Consider the following 16052-nt stretch of genomic DNA (forward strand, 5'->3'; position numbering starts at 1 on the left):
ATATTCAAAAACACAATGGAGGGAGGAGTAAGCTTGTTTAATTTAAGAAACCGGCCAAAACAGTGGTATTTCAAAAGGTTCTCAATAAGGAAACCCACTAATAAGTAAACAGTCACAATCATTTGATACAGAAAATCAAGAGGACAAATAATTATATACCACAAATCTCATATAGTTTTGACAAGACGTCCTGAGTAACAACCCATACTTGCTCTTCATAGCCTGAAGAGCTCCTCTTTTCCGCCTCATTTACTTACCTACCATTGAAAGAAAGAGCCCAGCAGACATCATAATATAGTATTTCCAATTGATCCTTTTGCAAAACAATTAATTATCACAAAGCCCCAAAATTTTTTGTAAGTCTGAGGTCAGCAGCAGGCTAAAATCATGAAAGATTGATTCATTTTGCCTTTCTCCGACGATCTCTGCTTTTATCGCCGTCATGTTCATCCCTCTCTCTGCTCCCACTCTTCTCTCTCTCCCTTGTAATTTCTCGTTCTCTGTGGCGGTCTCGATCTCTATCTGACTCGTCCCTGTCCCTGGAAGAGAGCTTCTTTGTGGGACTTCGGCTGTGGCTCTTGCTCCGTTGGCGCTTCCTTGAAGAAGAATCATGGGAGTCGTCTCGTTTCTCCTTCCTCCCCGATGTTTTATCTAAAAATTAAACATTTAGTGAAATGCTAGAAGTACAAGGAAGTCATTATATAAACATAAAACAGACTTCAAAATATTGAAAAGTAAATGAACACATCACACAGGCTTGTATTATTCAAAGGACTCGTGCGTTTTTTATTCTAAAACGTAAACTTGTGCATAACTCTAGTTCATTGATACCAAAAAGAAAATGGGGCATTTACAATCATACCACCCAATTCTTATGTATTTACAAGTCTTAACAACTAAACGTTGGTTTTTTACTTTGTATACCAACCAAACCTTTGATATCATATGAAAGATACCAGCTTTTAACTTTAAAAAAGTGAAATGCAACTCTTATAGGAAAGGTAGTGTATATGTAAAATTAAAGTTTAGATGTTACTTATGTAAATACATAGGAATTGAGTGGTATGTTTGTAAATCTTGCAAAGAAACTTGGTCATGATGCTCATCTTATATGCTTTTATAAAGCTACATGAATCATCAAGAAAAACAAATTCAGGATGAAATTTCAAATATCAATAAACAACTGAATTGTTCATTAACGAAACTGACAACTTTATATCAAACGGCTAACTCAATAAATAAAAGAAGTGGAGTATTGCCTATGTAACAAAAAGGAAATTATGGACGTGAAAATATTCCAAGGAGTTCAAACCTAAGCATCAGGCTTTCTTTTCTCCGAAAGCAACAAGGATAACGTTCTGCTGAAGCGGAGGAAGGAAATTTCAAAGGAAACAACATCAATTATTCAAAATGCAAAAAAATTTAAAAAAAAAACACTTATCAAAGCTCAGAACAATAAAAAACAAGCAAAAAAATTTCAGGAAAAGAAATTTTATCGAAAGAGATCCAAAATAATAAAAATCATAAGATAAAAAGATTGAAGCAATATATATGGAACTCTCAGCACCAAAAAGGAGCCAGCATGCAAATGCCGAAGTTGCAGACACAGCCAATCAACTGTTTAAAAGGTGCATCTTCAAATCCACATGATGGAAAAAAGGAGGCTGAAGTTGCCATGTAAGGGTCAATTGGCCAAAACAAAAAATTTTAAGTCCCTCATTGTAGACTAAGAAGCTTAGCAAGTAGTCTGTTACAAAGCTGTTTAGTGAGTAGTCACTCCATTGAACAGGAAAAATGTCTTCAGCGTCAACAACTTCCTCAATAATTGAAATCTAGAAAATTTGTTTCCGTAAACGGGACAACAAATTCTGTAACCTACCTACACCTTTCTGGGGAATCTCATGTTTTATGTAGAAGAATTAATGCCATATAACTTAACAACCTGGAGTATCACATCAATTATCCTACAACATTCAAAAACATAGCTAGAAAATTGAAATAGTATCTCCCAGAGGTGAATCCTGCTTAAATTTAGTAAGGGGCCATTTGGGATCACTTCTGATTTTGATTTTTGATTTTTGATTTTTATTTTATTTTTTTTATGTTTTGATTCAAAACAAAACATGTTGGTATGGTATACGTTCAGTTATTTTTAAGAACGCTAAAAAAAAACTTTTTGAGTGTTTTTTTTTAAAAAGATAATTTATTTAAAAATTAAAAAAAGGAAAAAATACCCTAAATAAACATGTTTTTAAAATAAAAGCAAAAATAAATAAATAAAAGAGATCCCAAACAAGCCCAAAGTGATTCAATGATGAACTTCTGATGTTTCCAAGAATCAGAGCATGACTCTCAATATTTGTAAATAACAAATTCTAAGAAATTGCATAAGATTGAAAAAGTGACTGTATTGTTGAGAGATTTAAGCAAAGTCAGCTGAGGAAAGCTCAAGTTTCAAGCTGAGAAAAATGTTTGGCTAGATTCTAGCTTACACTCATTTTTTTTTTAACTCATGCTATTTAAATTTGAATTGCGATTTCATTAGCGTAAATAGATATAACTATGAGCTTTCTAAGGATTATTTTTTATTTAAGCAACATCTCCACATAAATATAACAGTGTAAATGTAACCCTTCAAATATCAGAACTCAAGATATAAAAGCAATAGAAAGTGTAAAAAATCCTAGAAGAGAAGGCAATATAAAATATAACACTGAAATTGATACTCGAGGAAAATGGAAGCGATATCCATACTAACAAGGAAGAATACAACACCAAAACCAACCATAGAAGAAGATAGCATGTTCGAGCTTCTCATAGCAAGTAGGCCACAGAAGATCAGCAAGAATGGGCCAAGAGACAAGCCTTAAGCCAGAGATTTAAGGCTTGCAATAGATTTGCTTGGATGGCTTAGATGCTTAAAATGGCCTTTACAAGGGGGTTGAAATATTTTTGAAGTATTGTTATTCTTACCTCAAAAACATAAAAAGCTAGCGCACAACTGAATTCAGGGAAAAAGCATATAAAGGTATTGAGCACCACAAACAAGGATTAGCAGTAAAATTATATTTCCCTAATTTGTTATCCTATCATAACTCCATTCTGATGTAAATTCAAAATCTAAGCAGTTAAAAAAGAACGCATGCATCACTAAACTAAATAGAAAATGATCAACCCAAATTTTCTATGGTAAATATCATTACACATTGCAAGAGCAAGTAAAGTTAAGCTGACTTACGAGATAACTGCTTATTGGTACCGTCTGAGGAACCGAACAAGCCATATTCTGATTGAAGCTTTCTACGATAACTCGCAACTTTTCTTTCAATGTCCTCCAAGCTTTTTATGCCTCTTTCTTCCAAAGATTCACGATATTCAATTACCGCAACCTCCAGACGACGTAATTTCTGCCTGAAAAAGTTGAAAAACAAATGTAATATTTCAATATGCAAAGTTGAAATTGCCACAAAATTAAGGATAAAATCAGTAATTACCTGTGTTCCTCACTAGCGCCTGCATCAGAGTGTACAAAAATGTCAGAATCAGTAGTCTCCTCTGCATCATCTGTCCTTCCAATACCACCAACATTGTCACTTCCAGATGAAGAGTAACCCAAGCCTAAACCAAGAGAACTTTTCTTGTCTTCCTCACTGCTGGCATCATCATCACGGCTCCATTTGGAAACAGGCAAAACAGGATCAGACTTTCTTGAATAAGCTCTTGCCTCAGAACGAGTACTTGGATGAGTTGAATCTGAAACTAAGGCAAAACCTTCTTCATTTGCCACAATATTTTCTTCAACATTTCTATTCCATTTTGAAGAGCTTAGATTTTCTTTAACATAATCAATGACTCTGCTTTGAGCATTATTTTCATGCAAGACATCATCATCTTCTCTTGAAAATCTACTGGAACGGCTTTGTCCAAATCTTAAATCATCATCTCGTTCACAGCCTCCCTGTTTTTCAGCTTCTTCCAAATAGAGTAATCTAGCAACCATCATATTCCTGCCACCAATAAGAGAGACACCATTATGCCTGCAGCGCCTTTCAAGTTCAGCAAGAGGAAGTGCCAAGAGCTCCTTCATGGCTGCACCTTTGCCCATTGCCAGTGCAGCATCTTGGTCAAGTTTTCCTCCATCAGAGAGATGATCTTCAGTGCTAGTTTTACTTTCAATTTCAGGAATATCACCACAAATCGAATGAAAAGGCGTTACGCCAGAGTTCCCAGATCGAAGAAAAGTAACACGGAGACCATTCACATATGCATCTGAAAAGAGAAACCAATCTACCCAAACTTGAAGAACCTTCAAAACTCGTTCCTAAAATAATTAAAATAATTGTGACATGTTCAAAAATTATCAGAAATAACCGTAAGATAATCACATAAATAAACATTACCTTGAGGGCCTCAGCTGTCATTCTTCCTGTAACACTACGATACAAGTCATTGAAGCTTTCCATAATGTCAGGTAAGTTTGCTTCAAACTTTGTGCGATATGCAGAAGCATTTTTCACAGGAGCACTGCTGTTATGCAGGATGTCTGATACTAGCATAAGCCTAGCGACTTTTGTAGGTATCGGTGTTTCCTTCAGTGTCAATGATTCTGCAAGAACCTCGACAATCTGCATAAAATAGACATACATAAAGAGTGAGCAAAAATTAAATGTCCAAAAACAACTGTTAGGAACATGCAGAAGCACTGCTTCGACTTTCTACACCAAGTTATAAAATCATAAAGTGTCGAAATAGTCCCCTGACTATTTACATGGGACTACTTTAATCTTGGAATCTGTAAGAGTGTCAAATTTGTCCCTATAATCTTTACATTGGGGATGAAATTGTGGGGACTATTTGAACTCATATTAAAAAAGTTTGGAAACTAAATTGACACTTCTATAGACTTTGGGACTAAAATGACCCATTGCAAAGAGTCAAGGTACTATTTTGACACTTTTCCCTAAGGTCATAACTAGAAGTACAAATTTCACAAAAGCATACAACCATACAAAACAAAATAAAAGTTACCTCCCCTGCTGCATCAGCATTATCCAAAGCAAAACCCATGGCTTCTTTTATCTGACTCCTTTCGAAGGTCAGCGCCCTCAACATATCCTCAAATTCATCTCTTTGTGGATCTGTCAAAGACCGTTCAACTTCCACACGCTAGATGGGGCACGGGATGTTTATCAGTATATTTCCCATCACAGAGTCACATTATATGAGAAATTACTTTGCATCAATTCTTCCTATGCAGAAGTATGGCATATGCAGCCCATGGAATATGTTGACAAGTTGAAATTGAAAAGGCAGCTTACCCTGCTTCTACCTGCAGCATATGTGGAAGAAGTTTCTTTCACATGCTCAGGACTTTGTGCGGCTGGCAAGGAGGGAGGAACCCACCTGTATCACAAAAGAATAAGTATATTTTCATATTTTCTATCTTCAAGTAAACCATTCTTAGAAATCTTAAGTTCGCCCAAAAAAATACTTGAAAAAAAAAGTCTCAATTATAAAGGACCACAACATCAAAATCAGCATTAGCCTTTTTGAAACAATTTGGGGTGTTTCTAATAAATCCGAGGTGTTTAGTTATTCATTCATTCTAGTTTGAAAAGAAGCATCAAATTCAACAAAAATGGATGCCTCCTCTTTTGTGCTATTTTAAGGGAATAATTTTATGTGAGCAATAGACCATCCTTCAGGCATTTTATGCTATTGAATCACATAAACTTCACCTGCCACTTCCAGTAATCATTATAAAAGGTTCTGTTCGCCACCGCTGTAAAGTGTCCCCCTGCATTTCACATAAGAATTAACAATGAGTTCATCACTGAGAATGAAATCATCTGTGTATTGGAAATGAAAGATAGATGTGCAATGATATATTTATGCACAATGACAATATTAATGAAATGGCTTCTGGTAGATCCACATGATAGCTTATTGACTAAAAAAATCTGCAATTACCAAAACATCCTTTGATACAAGCATTTTAATGACTTGTTCCGCAAGCCTGGCCCGGTGTTATTCACATTTTCTTTTTCAAAGTATTTTACCTTGTTATTTTATGTTTTAAAATTCCCAATTAGCTAAATGTATGCATTCATGATGCATTTCATTCATATATTTATGATGATTTAATGGGTTTCCAGAAAAAGCATGTGATGGAGCGTGCAAGAATAGTAGTTCTTAATCACAGCCAGAAGATTTGTACTGAAAAATTGGACCACATAGATCTGCCAACTTCTTTTTGCCAACTTCTTTTGCAACAAGAAGTTGGCAGATCTTAAGTTTAAATGCCGTATGAACAAAGCAAGGCACAAATAGCATTATTTTTTAAGAGCAATGAAGCTGATGTGTTTTTATTAATCACAAAGCCCTAATAGATAACATAGAGGCTGCATTCCAGGCAAATGCAAGACATTTCTATACAGAACAATTCTAATCGATACAAAATTAAAAAACTTCTTGGCATATTACCAATCATAATGATGCGGAGCTCCCTGAGTGCTGAACTGGGTAGGCCACTAGGACTGGTTCAGCCAAAGGATCACTTGGGCCTGCTGGCTCCTATTTTGGGGACTAGGGTTGCCGCTCAAGGGAAGGGGTCTCTTCTCCTAGTTATCTATTACATATATTTATTATTTTCTATTTTAGGATTACTTTTTTGGCTAAGACTTCTGTTTGGACATTCTCCAGCATCCCCCTTTTCCCTTCTAGGGTTATGTCCAACGGTGAGAATGTGCTATGGCCGTAACTCGTCCGAGGTGGCGTCTATCTTCGCCTTTTCTTCTTGCTACCATCTGCCCACCCCTCCGCCCATGTTTTCTGCTACCGAAGCCCCTCCTGCACCGGCCTCTTCCTGCTGCCCGCTATTTCCCGCTTCTCTCCTTGATATTGCCGCAAACCAGCATAGCACCATCTATTGTTGCCACAAACTCTTCTCATAGCCTCCTGCTGAGCCGCATACCATATCCCGCCTCCCTACCGCAGGCCCTCCTACTTGCCTCTAACTACAACTTCCATTTCCTTCCCTGCTATCACCACAGAACCCTCCAACAGCCATCCAGCTGGCCACAACCTATCCCTACCCCTTCTCACCATTGTCCACGGGTTGTCCCATCCCGCTTTAGCCGTCTATTATTGTTTTGTTGTGTTTTCATTCTTGCTTTTGAGTCTTGATTGTAAACCTGTTGTTTTGAGTAATAAAATATGTTTTCCCTATTATGGTTTGGGTTAACTCTGATATCATTTGATATTAGAATTAGCATAACCCTGGTCCTATCCAAATGTTTCCTAGCATCCGCTTCTACCCAAGCCACCTCCACCAAAAAATTTTCTTTCCTATTCCCACACCATAGAGAAATTTTGACCTAACCCTATTTTTCCCTTGCTGATTTTCAAAATAAGCAAACCTAAATTAATTTTTGTGCACTCTCAATTAGTTTCATGCACCCTCTTTCAACTCCCAACCCTAAAAACTAGCCATACCACTTCAACTCCCAACCCTAAAAACTAGCCATACCACCAAGCAAATAGATGCCCGAGCCTATATGGAAAGAGATAAAACAAGAAATTCATCGAGTTCAATGGAGGATTAAACTCCAGAGAAATTACCCTCTGTTGTGACAGAGAAATTCAAAGGGGCAAAAGAGACTAGAATTTCAACCTCTTCCATAGGGAGGATTTCAGTGATGAAGAAAGGCCACGACAATTTGAAATCCAGTATAAGAGGATGCCATAAATGGAGGACACAGAGACTTCAGGATAAAGGTGAATTTACGAGAGTTCGATAGAGGTATGAATTTGGACGACTTTATTGAATTACTACAATCATTTAAGAGAGTTCTTAAGTACAAAAAAGTACCAGAAGATAAAAAGGTGAGGCTTGCAGCTATCCAATTTAAAAAGAGCTCCTTGAGGTGGGAAAGCTTATAGAGGTGGGAGAAGAGAGAAGACAATGACAAGATTAACAAATAGAAGAAGATGAGGAAGTCGATGCAGAGAAAATATCTACCTCCTCACTACAGGAAGGAGATGTTTCTATGACTCCATCACCTGCAACAGAGAGACCTATCAATGAAGGGTTCACGACATAGTTTAACTAGTTACAGAAGAAGTGTGATTTGGTTAAGCTAGAGGAACAAACTATAGCCCGTTATCTGGGGGGTTGAAGCCCACTATCAACGACGTTGTGCAGTTCCAACCTTATTGGTCACTGGGAGATGTCCAGACCTTAACTCTGAAGGTGAATAGGCAACAAAAATAGAGCAGACAACCACCACCAGTTAGGCAGCCACCCACTGCCAGAGGCACCAGCAGGAGCATGTCTCAAGGAGTTGAGAAAACTAGTTCAGATAAGGACAAAGTCGCCCCAAGTGAGAAGCTCGAGAAGAGTAGCACGCCTACCAAAAATGCTTTAGATGTCATGGATTTTGGTATTTCGCCTCCAGCTGCCCGATGAGTCGAGTCGAGTCGTGTCTTTAACCAAGCAGGACGTCGTGGTGGAGGTTAGCAACAAGGAAACAACTGAGGAACAGGGTAAGGTTGTATCATCTTCCATCAGATGAAGGAGAGATGCTTATGATCAACGGGCCCCACAAACTGAGGATATGAATGATCCGCAGTGGCTTCGTCACAACATATTCTCAATCTGTTACATTGTAAACGGGAAAGTATGCAGTCTCATCATCAATGGAGGGAGCAGTAAGAATGCGGAGTCTATACAGATGATGAAGGATTTGGGTCTCATGACTCAGAGGCACTCTCAGCCGTATTCCCTAATGTGGTTGAAAAAGAACAGAGTCAGCATTGACCAAAGGTGCCTAGTTGAGTTTTTGATTGAGAGCCAGCTGTCGGATTAAGTGCGGTGTGCCATGGTACCCATGGATGTTTGCCACCTGTTGCTAGGGAGATCATGGCAATTTAACCGCAAGACTATGCACATCGGATTCAAAAATATCTACTATTCACCAAGGATAAGAAGCGTGTCCTCTCTCCGACCGAGCACGAAATCAAAGCTCACATTCCTAGAAGAGCAGCATTGGTGGAACCAGTTTTGGTGATGATGAAAAATGATAGGACTGAGACACCAACTCTAGGCACGAAACAATCACGATAGAGACCATTTAAGGATATCACGGTCGATACCTTACCACTATGGGCACCACCATTCGGGGAGGTTAAGGTTACCCTCACCTCAGATTAGGTTGAACTAACCGTGGATTACTTTTAGAGGATTCAATAGGCTATGTAGGACACAAACCCCAGTAATGGACCCTCAGAAGATTGGATCGTTATAGAGGTGTGCTCGCAAGTGGAGAAAACTCTAGTGATTTGGAAGGTAGCGCAATTGCCAGCGAGATCCAGGTGCTCCTTAGGCAACTGTCAAAGGTCTGTCGGCCCAAGGAGGTTCCAACCACTTTGTCATCGTCAACGTGCAGACCAAAGCTTCAACGAATGAAGTCGAAGCTCTCCCAATCTCGGGAGACAAACGCAAGGCACTTTGAGGGCTGAACCAGCTGGGCCACTTGAACTGGTTCAACCAAGGGGATACTTGGGTCGGCGCTGGCTCCTATTTTGGGGGCTAAGGTTGTCATTCAAGGAGAGGGACCTCCCCCTCCTAGTTATCTATTATATATACATATATTGATTATTTTATGTTATAGAGTTATTTTTTTGGTTGAAACTTCTATTTGGACAGTCTTCGACGTCCTCATTCTCCCTTCTAGGGATGTATCTGACGACAAGAAGGTGCTCCGGTTGCAACTCATCGAAGGTGGTGTGTATCTTACCCTTTTCTCCGTGCTTCCATCTTCATTGCACCTTCCCATCTCCCTATTTTCTGCCGCCAAAGCCCTTTCCCTCTTTCATCCTTTTTGTCATAAACCAACCTAGCACCATCTATTACTGCTACAAACTCTTCCCATAGCCTCCTGCTGAGCCACATCCCATACCCCACAGCCTCATACTGAACCGCATACCATATCCCACCTCCCTTTTAAGCCGCACCCCTTTATCCTGCCTCCCTGTTATACCGCAGATTCTCCTACCAGCAGATTCTCCATTTCCTTCCCTACTATCACCACATTCCTACAATCTCCAGCCGACCATCACCCATCCCTACCCCTTCTCACTGTTGTCCCCGGGTTATCCCACCCCACTCTTGTCGTCTATTGTTTTTTTGTTGTGTTTTCGTTCTTGTTTTGATCCTCGATTGTAACCCTATTGTTTTGAGTAATAAAATTTGATTTTCCTATTGTGGTTTGGATTAACTCTGGTATAACAAAAACAACAGAACAAATAAAGGATCTCAAAAAGCATAAAATAGAAAATATATTATACAAGAAACAGTTTAAATATAAATAAGTGAAGAAATAAAAGAAACATAAAGCAACAGAAGATGTAAAAAAAGGTTTATAGACAGAAAAAAAATTTAATATTAGGAATAGCTAAACATGGTTCAACTGTTTATAAAAATCAGTAATGCTTACCAAAAGATCAGCATAGATAACTGTAAGCATACAGTACAAAAAACTATGAAAAGAGGACCTAATTAAAGAAATTAAAAAAAAAATTTCATACCTGAGCAAAAGAGTAGAGTCTCCATACATAGTAAGTGTGCTCTTTTGATATAAGTTCAAACAAGAAGTTGAACAGAGCATTTCCACGACCCCTTTCCATTATTGCTTGTTCAAAAGCGCATCCTCCATCAAGAACATGCAACGCCATTGTGTCAATCACATGACGCAGGTGTTTATCTTCAGGAGGAACAACCAATATATCAGGAACATTTGGGGTGAGAACCTGCAGCAACAAGTCATCATTAACAAACATATTTCTGTAATTTCCATGGAAATTATAGAATTATTTTTGAAAAATCATTCCTCTTTCCAACTACATTTAGTCTAATTCCTAGTTCATCAAACTTTCTGAACAAATTTTCTCCTTGTTCATGTCAGCGCTTATCAAGTTGAGTTCCCTCCTTAGTATCTGCTCCTATCTCTCAGTTCAAAGATCAACAATAAACAACCATGATCCTCTGCTTTTAAGTTTGATATCTCAGGTAGCTAACATAGAGTAGTGGTTGATTAAGAAACAAGGTAAAAATTGCAGCAAAAGAAGGTTTAATCACATGTTTAGTCATGCTGGTTTGGCTTATAGAAGCTCTAATTCAAGGGGTGGCATTTAATCCACTCCGTAGACACAATGCCAAGAGCATCATGGGTAATAACTAGAAAAAAATATTTATTAATTTGCTACAGCACTTTGATGGAATTAACAAGCCGATTCCACTAATAGGAGATGAAGGGAGCAGATGAACAAAGCAAAGGGGTAATTGCTCTAAATAGACGAGCAAGGTGTGAAAATTAAATATGGAAGAGGGAGAGAACGTCGACGGCAGTGCATTGTGTGGGGTTTCCAAAAAGAGAAGCCTTATGATTGGGAGAATCAAAAGCGCGAACAAGCCGAATCAGAAGAAGATGATGTGCGAGAGTCTAGCCGCAGAACTAACGACGATGGCATGTGCAAAAATTGTGGGACTGATTTTGTGAAAGTGACACCGCGTGCATGTAAGCGCAATCGATGTCTCATGTGTGAGGGAGATGAAACTAGCAAGAGACAAAAGTCATGTGCTGTTGAAAGCCTGTAGGCTGAGCAAAGGCAAGTAAGCGTGCAAAATAAGTAGGCATCAAGTACACTGAATAATCAAGAAGACTAGCTGAACCAAGCAAGCCAATCCAAGAATTATGTTTTATTATTTATTTCATAAATAATTATTAAAAATGAATGTTGTTAAATATTAATGCTAATTTTTTTTACTTAATAATGTCAGAGATCAAGCGGTGAAAAATATTCAAATTGAAAGATTATAGGAGATCAAGAATGTTGAAATTGAAAGAAGGAAGAAAGGATTTGATTAATTGGAGAACAATAACAAATTTAATAGTGGTGATCAGAGATTGGGGCTGTAGGAAGTGGTAAGGACGGATTGTTTTAAGTAAATTTAAACTAGTTTCTTTAATTTGAACAGTATTAGTATCTATTGATTGATGTAAAAATTGAAATTTAGGTCCTAGATATGTAAACACATAAAAATTGATTGATATGTATTTAAATCTTTCTTCAATTTTACATAAAAACATATATTTTTATATTATAGTCATAAAAATAATTTTTCTAATTTTAGTTAATTAATTTAGGACGCGTCTTGTGTCCTGCACATGTCCTATGAGTGTTCTCTTTTTTAAAATTATTTAAATCGGACACTTTTATGTCGTGGCCGACACTTGTCGAAGCAGTGTTCATGTCTGATACGTGTTTGACATTGCACGCTCCTTAATTAAATGTGTTCGTGCATCATAGGATATCAACAACAAAAAATCAACTAGTCCATGATATATAGAAATACTAATAATAATGACTAGTCAATAATTCATCCACCATTTAATTTTCTATTTTTAACAATAGATATTTAGGAATTAAATAGCTTTCTTAGCTGAGGAAAGGAATCCTTAGAGCAAGGGCTAGGAGTCAGTATTGTGCTTAAGAGCCTAGATGAAGTGATCTTGACCAATGCTGTATGATTCAACTTTCAGGTCACCAATAACCAAACTGAAGGCATTGATAGCCAGTTAGAGACTCACTGAAGTAGTCAATGCTAAGCATTTCCATGTATACTCAATCTTCGAGCTGACTGTTAATCAAGTGAACAGACTATATGAGAGCAAAAGAAAGTTTCTTAACAAAGATATCTTCTTCAAGTAAAGTTAAATATTAATATGTTTAAATATTTCAAGATCCAGATTCCAAGGGAGCAAAAACACCTTACTGTGTTCCTCTTAGACGATAGAAAGATTAACGGTTGATCTATTATGCCAGAGTTTGCTTGGCCTACAATTAATGAAGAAATAATGAAAGTCGACCCATTGATCTAGAGCCAAAATAAACCCCACAGCACTGAAAAGCATATGTGCGCATTAGCAAATGATGCAAAAGTATGGGAAACTGATATGAATGCATGCTTACAATCGATAAATTTTACAATTTTTGAACTCACACGGCAAGCAGAATAAACCAAGAGCAACAAAACTGGTTGAGTTATAGCAAATTTTATTACTAAAAAACAACAGCATCATGTTAAAGGCACCATTAATATGCCCAGGTTCATAATTACTAGAGGTGACACGTAAAAAATGGTTATGGGTATTTTCGAAAAAAGGCTTCTTCTCTCTTCCCTTTTTTTGTTATTTATCATGGAATTCCATTTTTTTCCTGCTTTGCTTTCCGTAAACCAAGCTATGCTGATAAACAATGCAAAAATGAAAACAATGGAATCGATAGATGAAAAATCAAGGGGGGAAAATAAAAATATGAACTAGTAAAATTGAATAAAAATGCAAAAAACACTCATCAAGGAAATGCTATTCCTGTTTCTTTAACCCCCTTCCTCCATGTCTATAGCTCAACAAAGCACTAACCTAGGTTCCTAGAAGAAAACTTGAAATATTTTTTAAAAGAATTATAAATTAAAACCTAGAACTAAAAGCGGCAGCAATTAAAACATGAACTTAGGCAACAAGATGTGCAATCATTTTTCAAATTCCTTGTCCGTTATGGTATGCTACAATATCAACTTCAAATGCTAGCCCGTGAGGTGCCAAGGAACTTATTTCAATAATGAATAAATATCATATGCATTCGAGTATATAGCCATAACAGAAATTATTATAATCATGAAAATAAATTAATAACCATGAGCAGCAGTTCTGAAAAACTTTCAGAACAATAAGGCTGCATAAAATAGACTGAAAACTGCTTTTTTTATTATTTCTACTATATTTTCAATCTAAATATTGAAAATTGACCTTGAAACTATTGATGTAGAGATTAATAGGTGTTAAGGGGGAGGATGTAGGTAAGAATAAGAGTGGCAAAAAAAAAATGTCAAGTCATGGTATTGAGCTCATAAAGCATGGACTATCCAGTGGATATGTTTGACCGATCCAAGTTCTTCCATAAGTTATAGAAAAAGATGAAAAACAGTAGAACAAATTGTTGGCTTACAGTAATGTGGCAGCATATTGGAAATAGTTTTCCTACGTGGATGAAAAAGCACAATAGTATAAAAGCTCATAACAGAAATCTAAACCAACAGAAATATACTACAAAATGCATCAATCAACATACCAGCTCAGAATTTTGGCCCGTAACAGAAGTAACTGGCAGACCATCAGGTCCAGACAGCACAACAGTCCCTCCCTGTCAATTAACGCATTCTAACTAATTAGCAACTACAAGTGGAACTTTCAGAAAACTACATAGAAGATTCATGTATACTCTACTACTGAGTACATTATAAAAGAAATTTTGAAGGAGTACAAATATAGAAGAACACGATACCAGGTGAAACTTACATCCTTGTTACGGATAGCCATCTGTCCTGGGGGTGGAGCAGGGAGGGCCTGAGCTGGAAGTGCAACAGATTTTCCCCAGCCAATCTTAAGCTCATACTCAAATATCACCACACCTGTAAAGAAGAATCATATAAACATCATTTAGCTTTCACCAGGTAGAGTATTAAGAAGATAGCCATTTATTTTGTCACAATAATCTAATACATCTTGCAAGTTATCTATTCTCCATGACAAACATTTTGGCTTGTGCTGCTTTCCCACAATAATGCAATTGCATTCTTAGTGATAAAGATGACAAGGAAAACCAAATCAACGCGATATTTTATAATGAAAAAAAAAGTTCATGGAGAACATTGAAAAATATCAACATTCAGAACACATTTAACCTAAAAATAATTTAATTATCACTATTTTGGACAAAGAAAGCAAGGTTGACCTCATTAACAAGACGTATCACATTTGCCATTAGTCCAAAAAAATTAGCATGGATATTTACCATTATTGGATGGGCCATTTACATACATACCACACAATTCTTATATATTTACATATCTAACACTTAAAAGTTCTTATTTACATGCATACCGCTCAAATCTTTAATATCACATCAAAAATACAATCATTACTGATATTTTAGAAGTAAAATACACCCTTTCATGCATAGGGTTATCATATCAAGGTGTTACAAGCGCAAGTATTAAACTTTGGGCATTAGATATGTAAATTTCCCTTTTATTTTTCTTCCTCTTATGTTGGCTAGGGAATTCAAGATTGACAATGATAGAATCCTTCCATCCACTACCTTAGGATAAAATAATTTTAACTCAGGCCTCAAACAGTCACCCAGACAGGATAAAAAAACATTTGATTTCCCCTAATACTTTTATTGACTGCTAGAATCCTACTTTAACGTTTATATGATGCATAAAATAAAAGAAGCAAGGAGAAAAATAAAGGATGGTATCAAGAAATTAAATGCCTTCCATAAAACCCTCAATTTATATAATTAATTCCCAAGAAAACTGGAAAAGAAGTATAGTATTCCACACAGCATACATGCAAAATGGTAATACATCACTATATGTACCAAAAGTTTCTGCAAAATAATGACTTGAAAATATTCGTATTCACTTTTCTTTTCCTATTGGTTGAAAGTGTAGAAATGTTTTATTGACGACAACCTAAATTCAAAATCACCATCATAAGCGCCATTCACCGACAAAAAACAAGAATGGACATTTGGATTTCAAGCTTTAACTGAAATTTTGGGAATTTTAGAAGACTTTTCCAGGATTATTTTGTCTCATTTTGACACTTACAGATCCAAAGCTAACTGAGAAAAGACCTGAGAAAGTAAACTGATTCACCAATTCACATAGACTCAAAAATTACAGGTTATATCTAACCTTGCATTTCATCCTTAGCTGCCTGTCCATCAACTCTGTTCATGAAAGCAACAAAACCACAATTTCTCGCTCTTCCTCTGTTCTGGGCCACATAATCTTCACACTTGCTATAGGGCCAAACCTACCAAATGTCCTTAGAAGAAAATTTTCATCAACCTGCCATTGCACCAATCACAGGAGAATAGTAGGATAACCATCATATCAATCTTCAACATAAACAATCCAG

At 36.8% G+C, this 16052-nt stretch overlaps 1 protein-coding gene across 1 annotated transcript in view; it reads right to left on the reverse strand.

Annotated features, from left to right (window-relative positions):
* Window positions 1-26: 26 nt before the first annotated feature.
* LOC110017946 (protein RRC1-like) overlaps window positions 27-16052 on the reverse strand; it is a 48087-nt gene continuing 32061 nt past the window's right edge. The window contains 12 exon segments of the mRNA XM_020715117.1: window positions 27-651; window positions 3239-3411; window positions 3495-4321; window positions 4401-4625; window positions 5029-5166; window positions 5319-5403; window positions 5739-5797; window positions 10588-10809; window positions 14194-14265; window positions 14421-14533; window positions 15827-15895; window positions 15898-15982. Of these exon segments, the coding sequence (XP_020570776.1) occupies window positions 401-651; window positions 3239-3411; window positions 3495-4321; window positions 4401-4625; window positions 5029-5166; window positions 5319-5403; window positions 5739-5797; window positions 10588-10809; window positions 14194-14265; window positions 14421-14533; window positions 15827-15895; window positions 15898-15982 (2319 nt within the window). The 3' untranslated portion in view covers window positions 27-400.

Source organism: Phalaenopsis equestris, unplaced genomic scaffold (genome assembly GCF_001263595.1).
Source record: "Phalaenopsis equestris unplaced genomic scaffold, ASM126359v1 Scaffold000002, whole genome shotgun sequence".
Taxonomy (NCBI): Eukaryota; Viridiplantae; Streptophyta; class Magnoliopsida; order Asparagales; family Orchidaceae; genus Phalaenopsis; species Phalaenopsis equestris.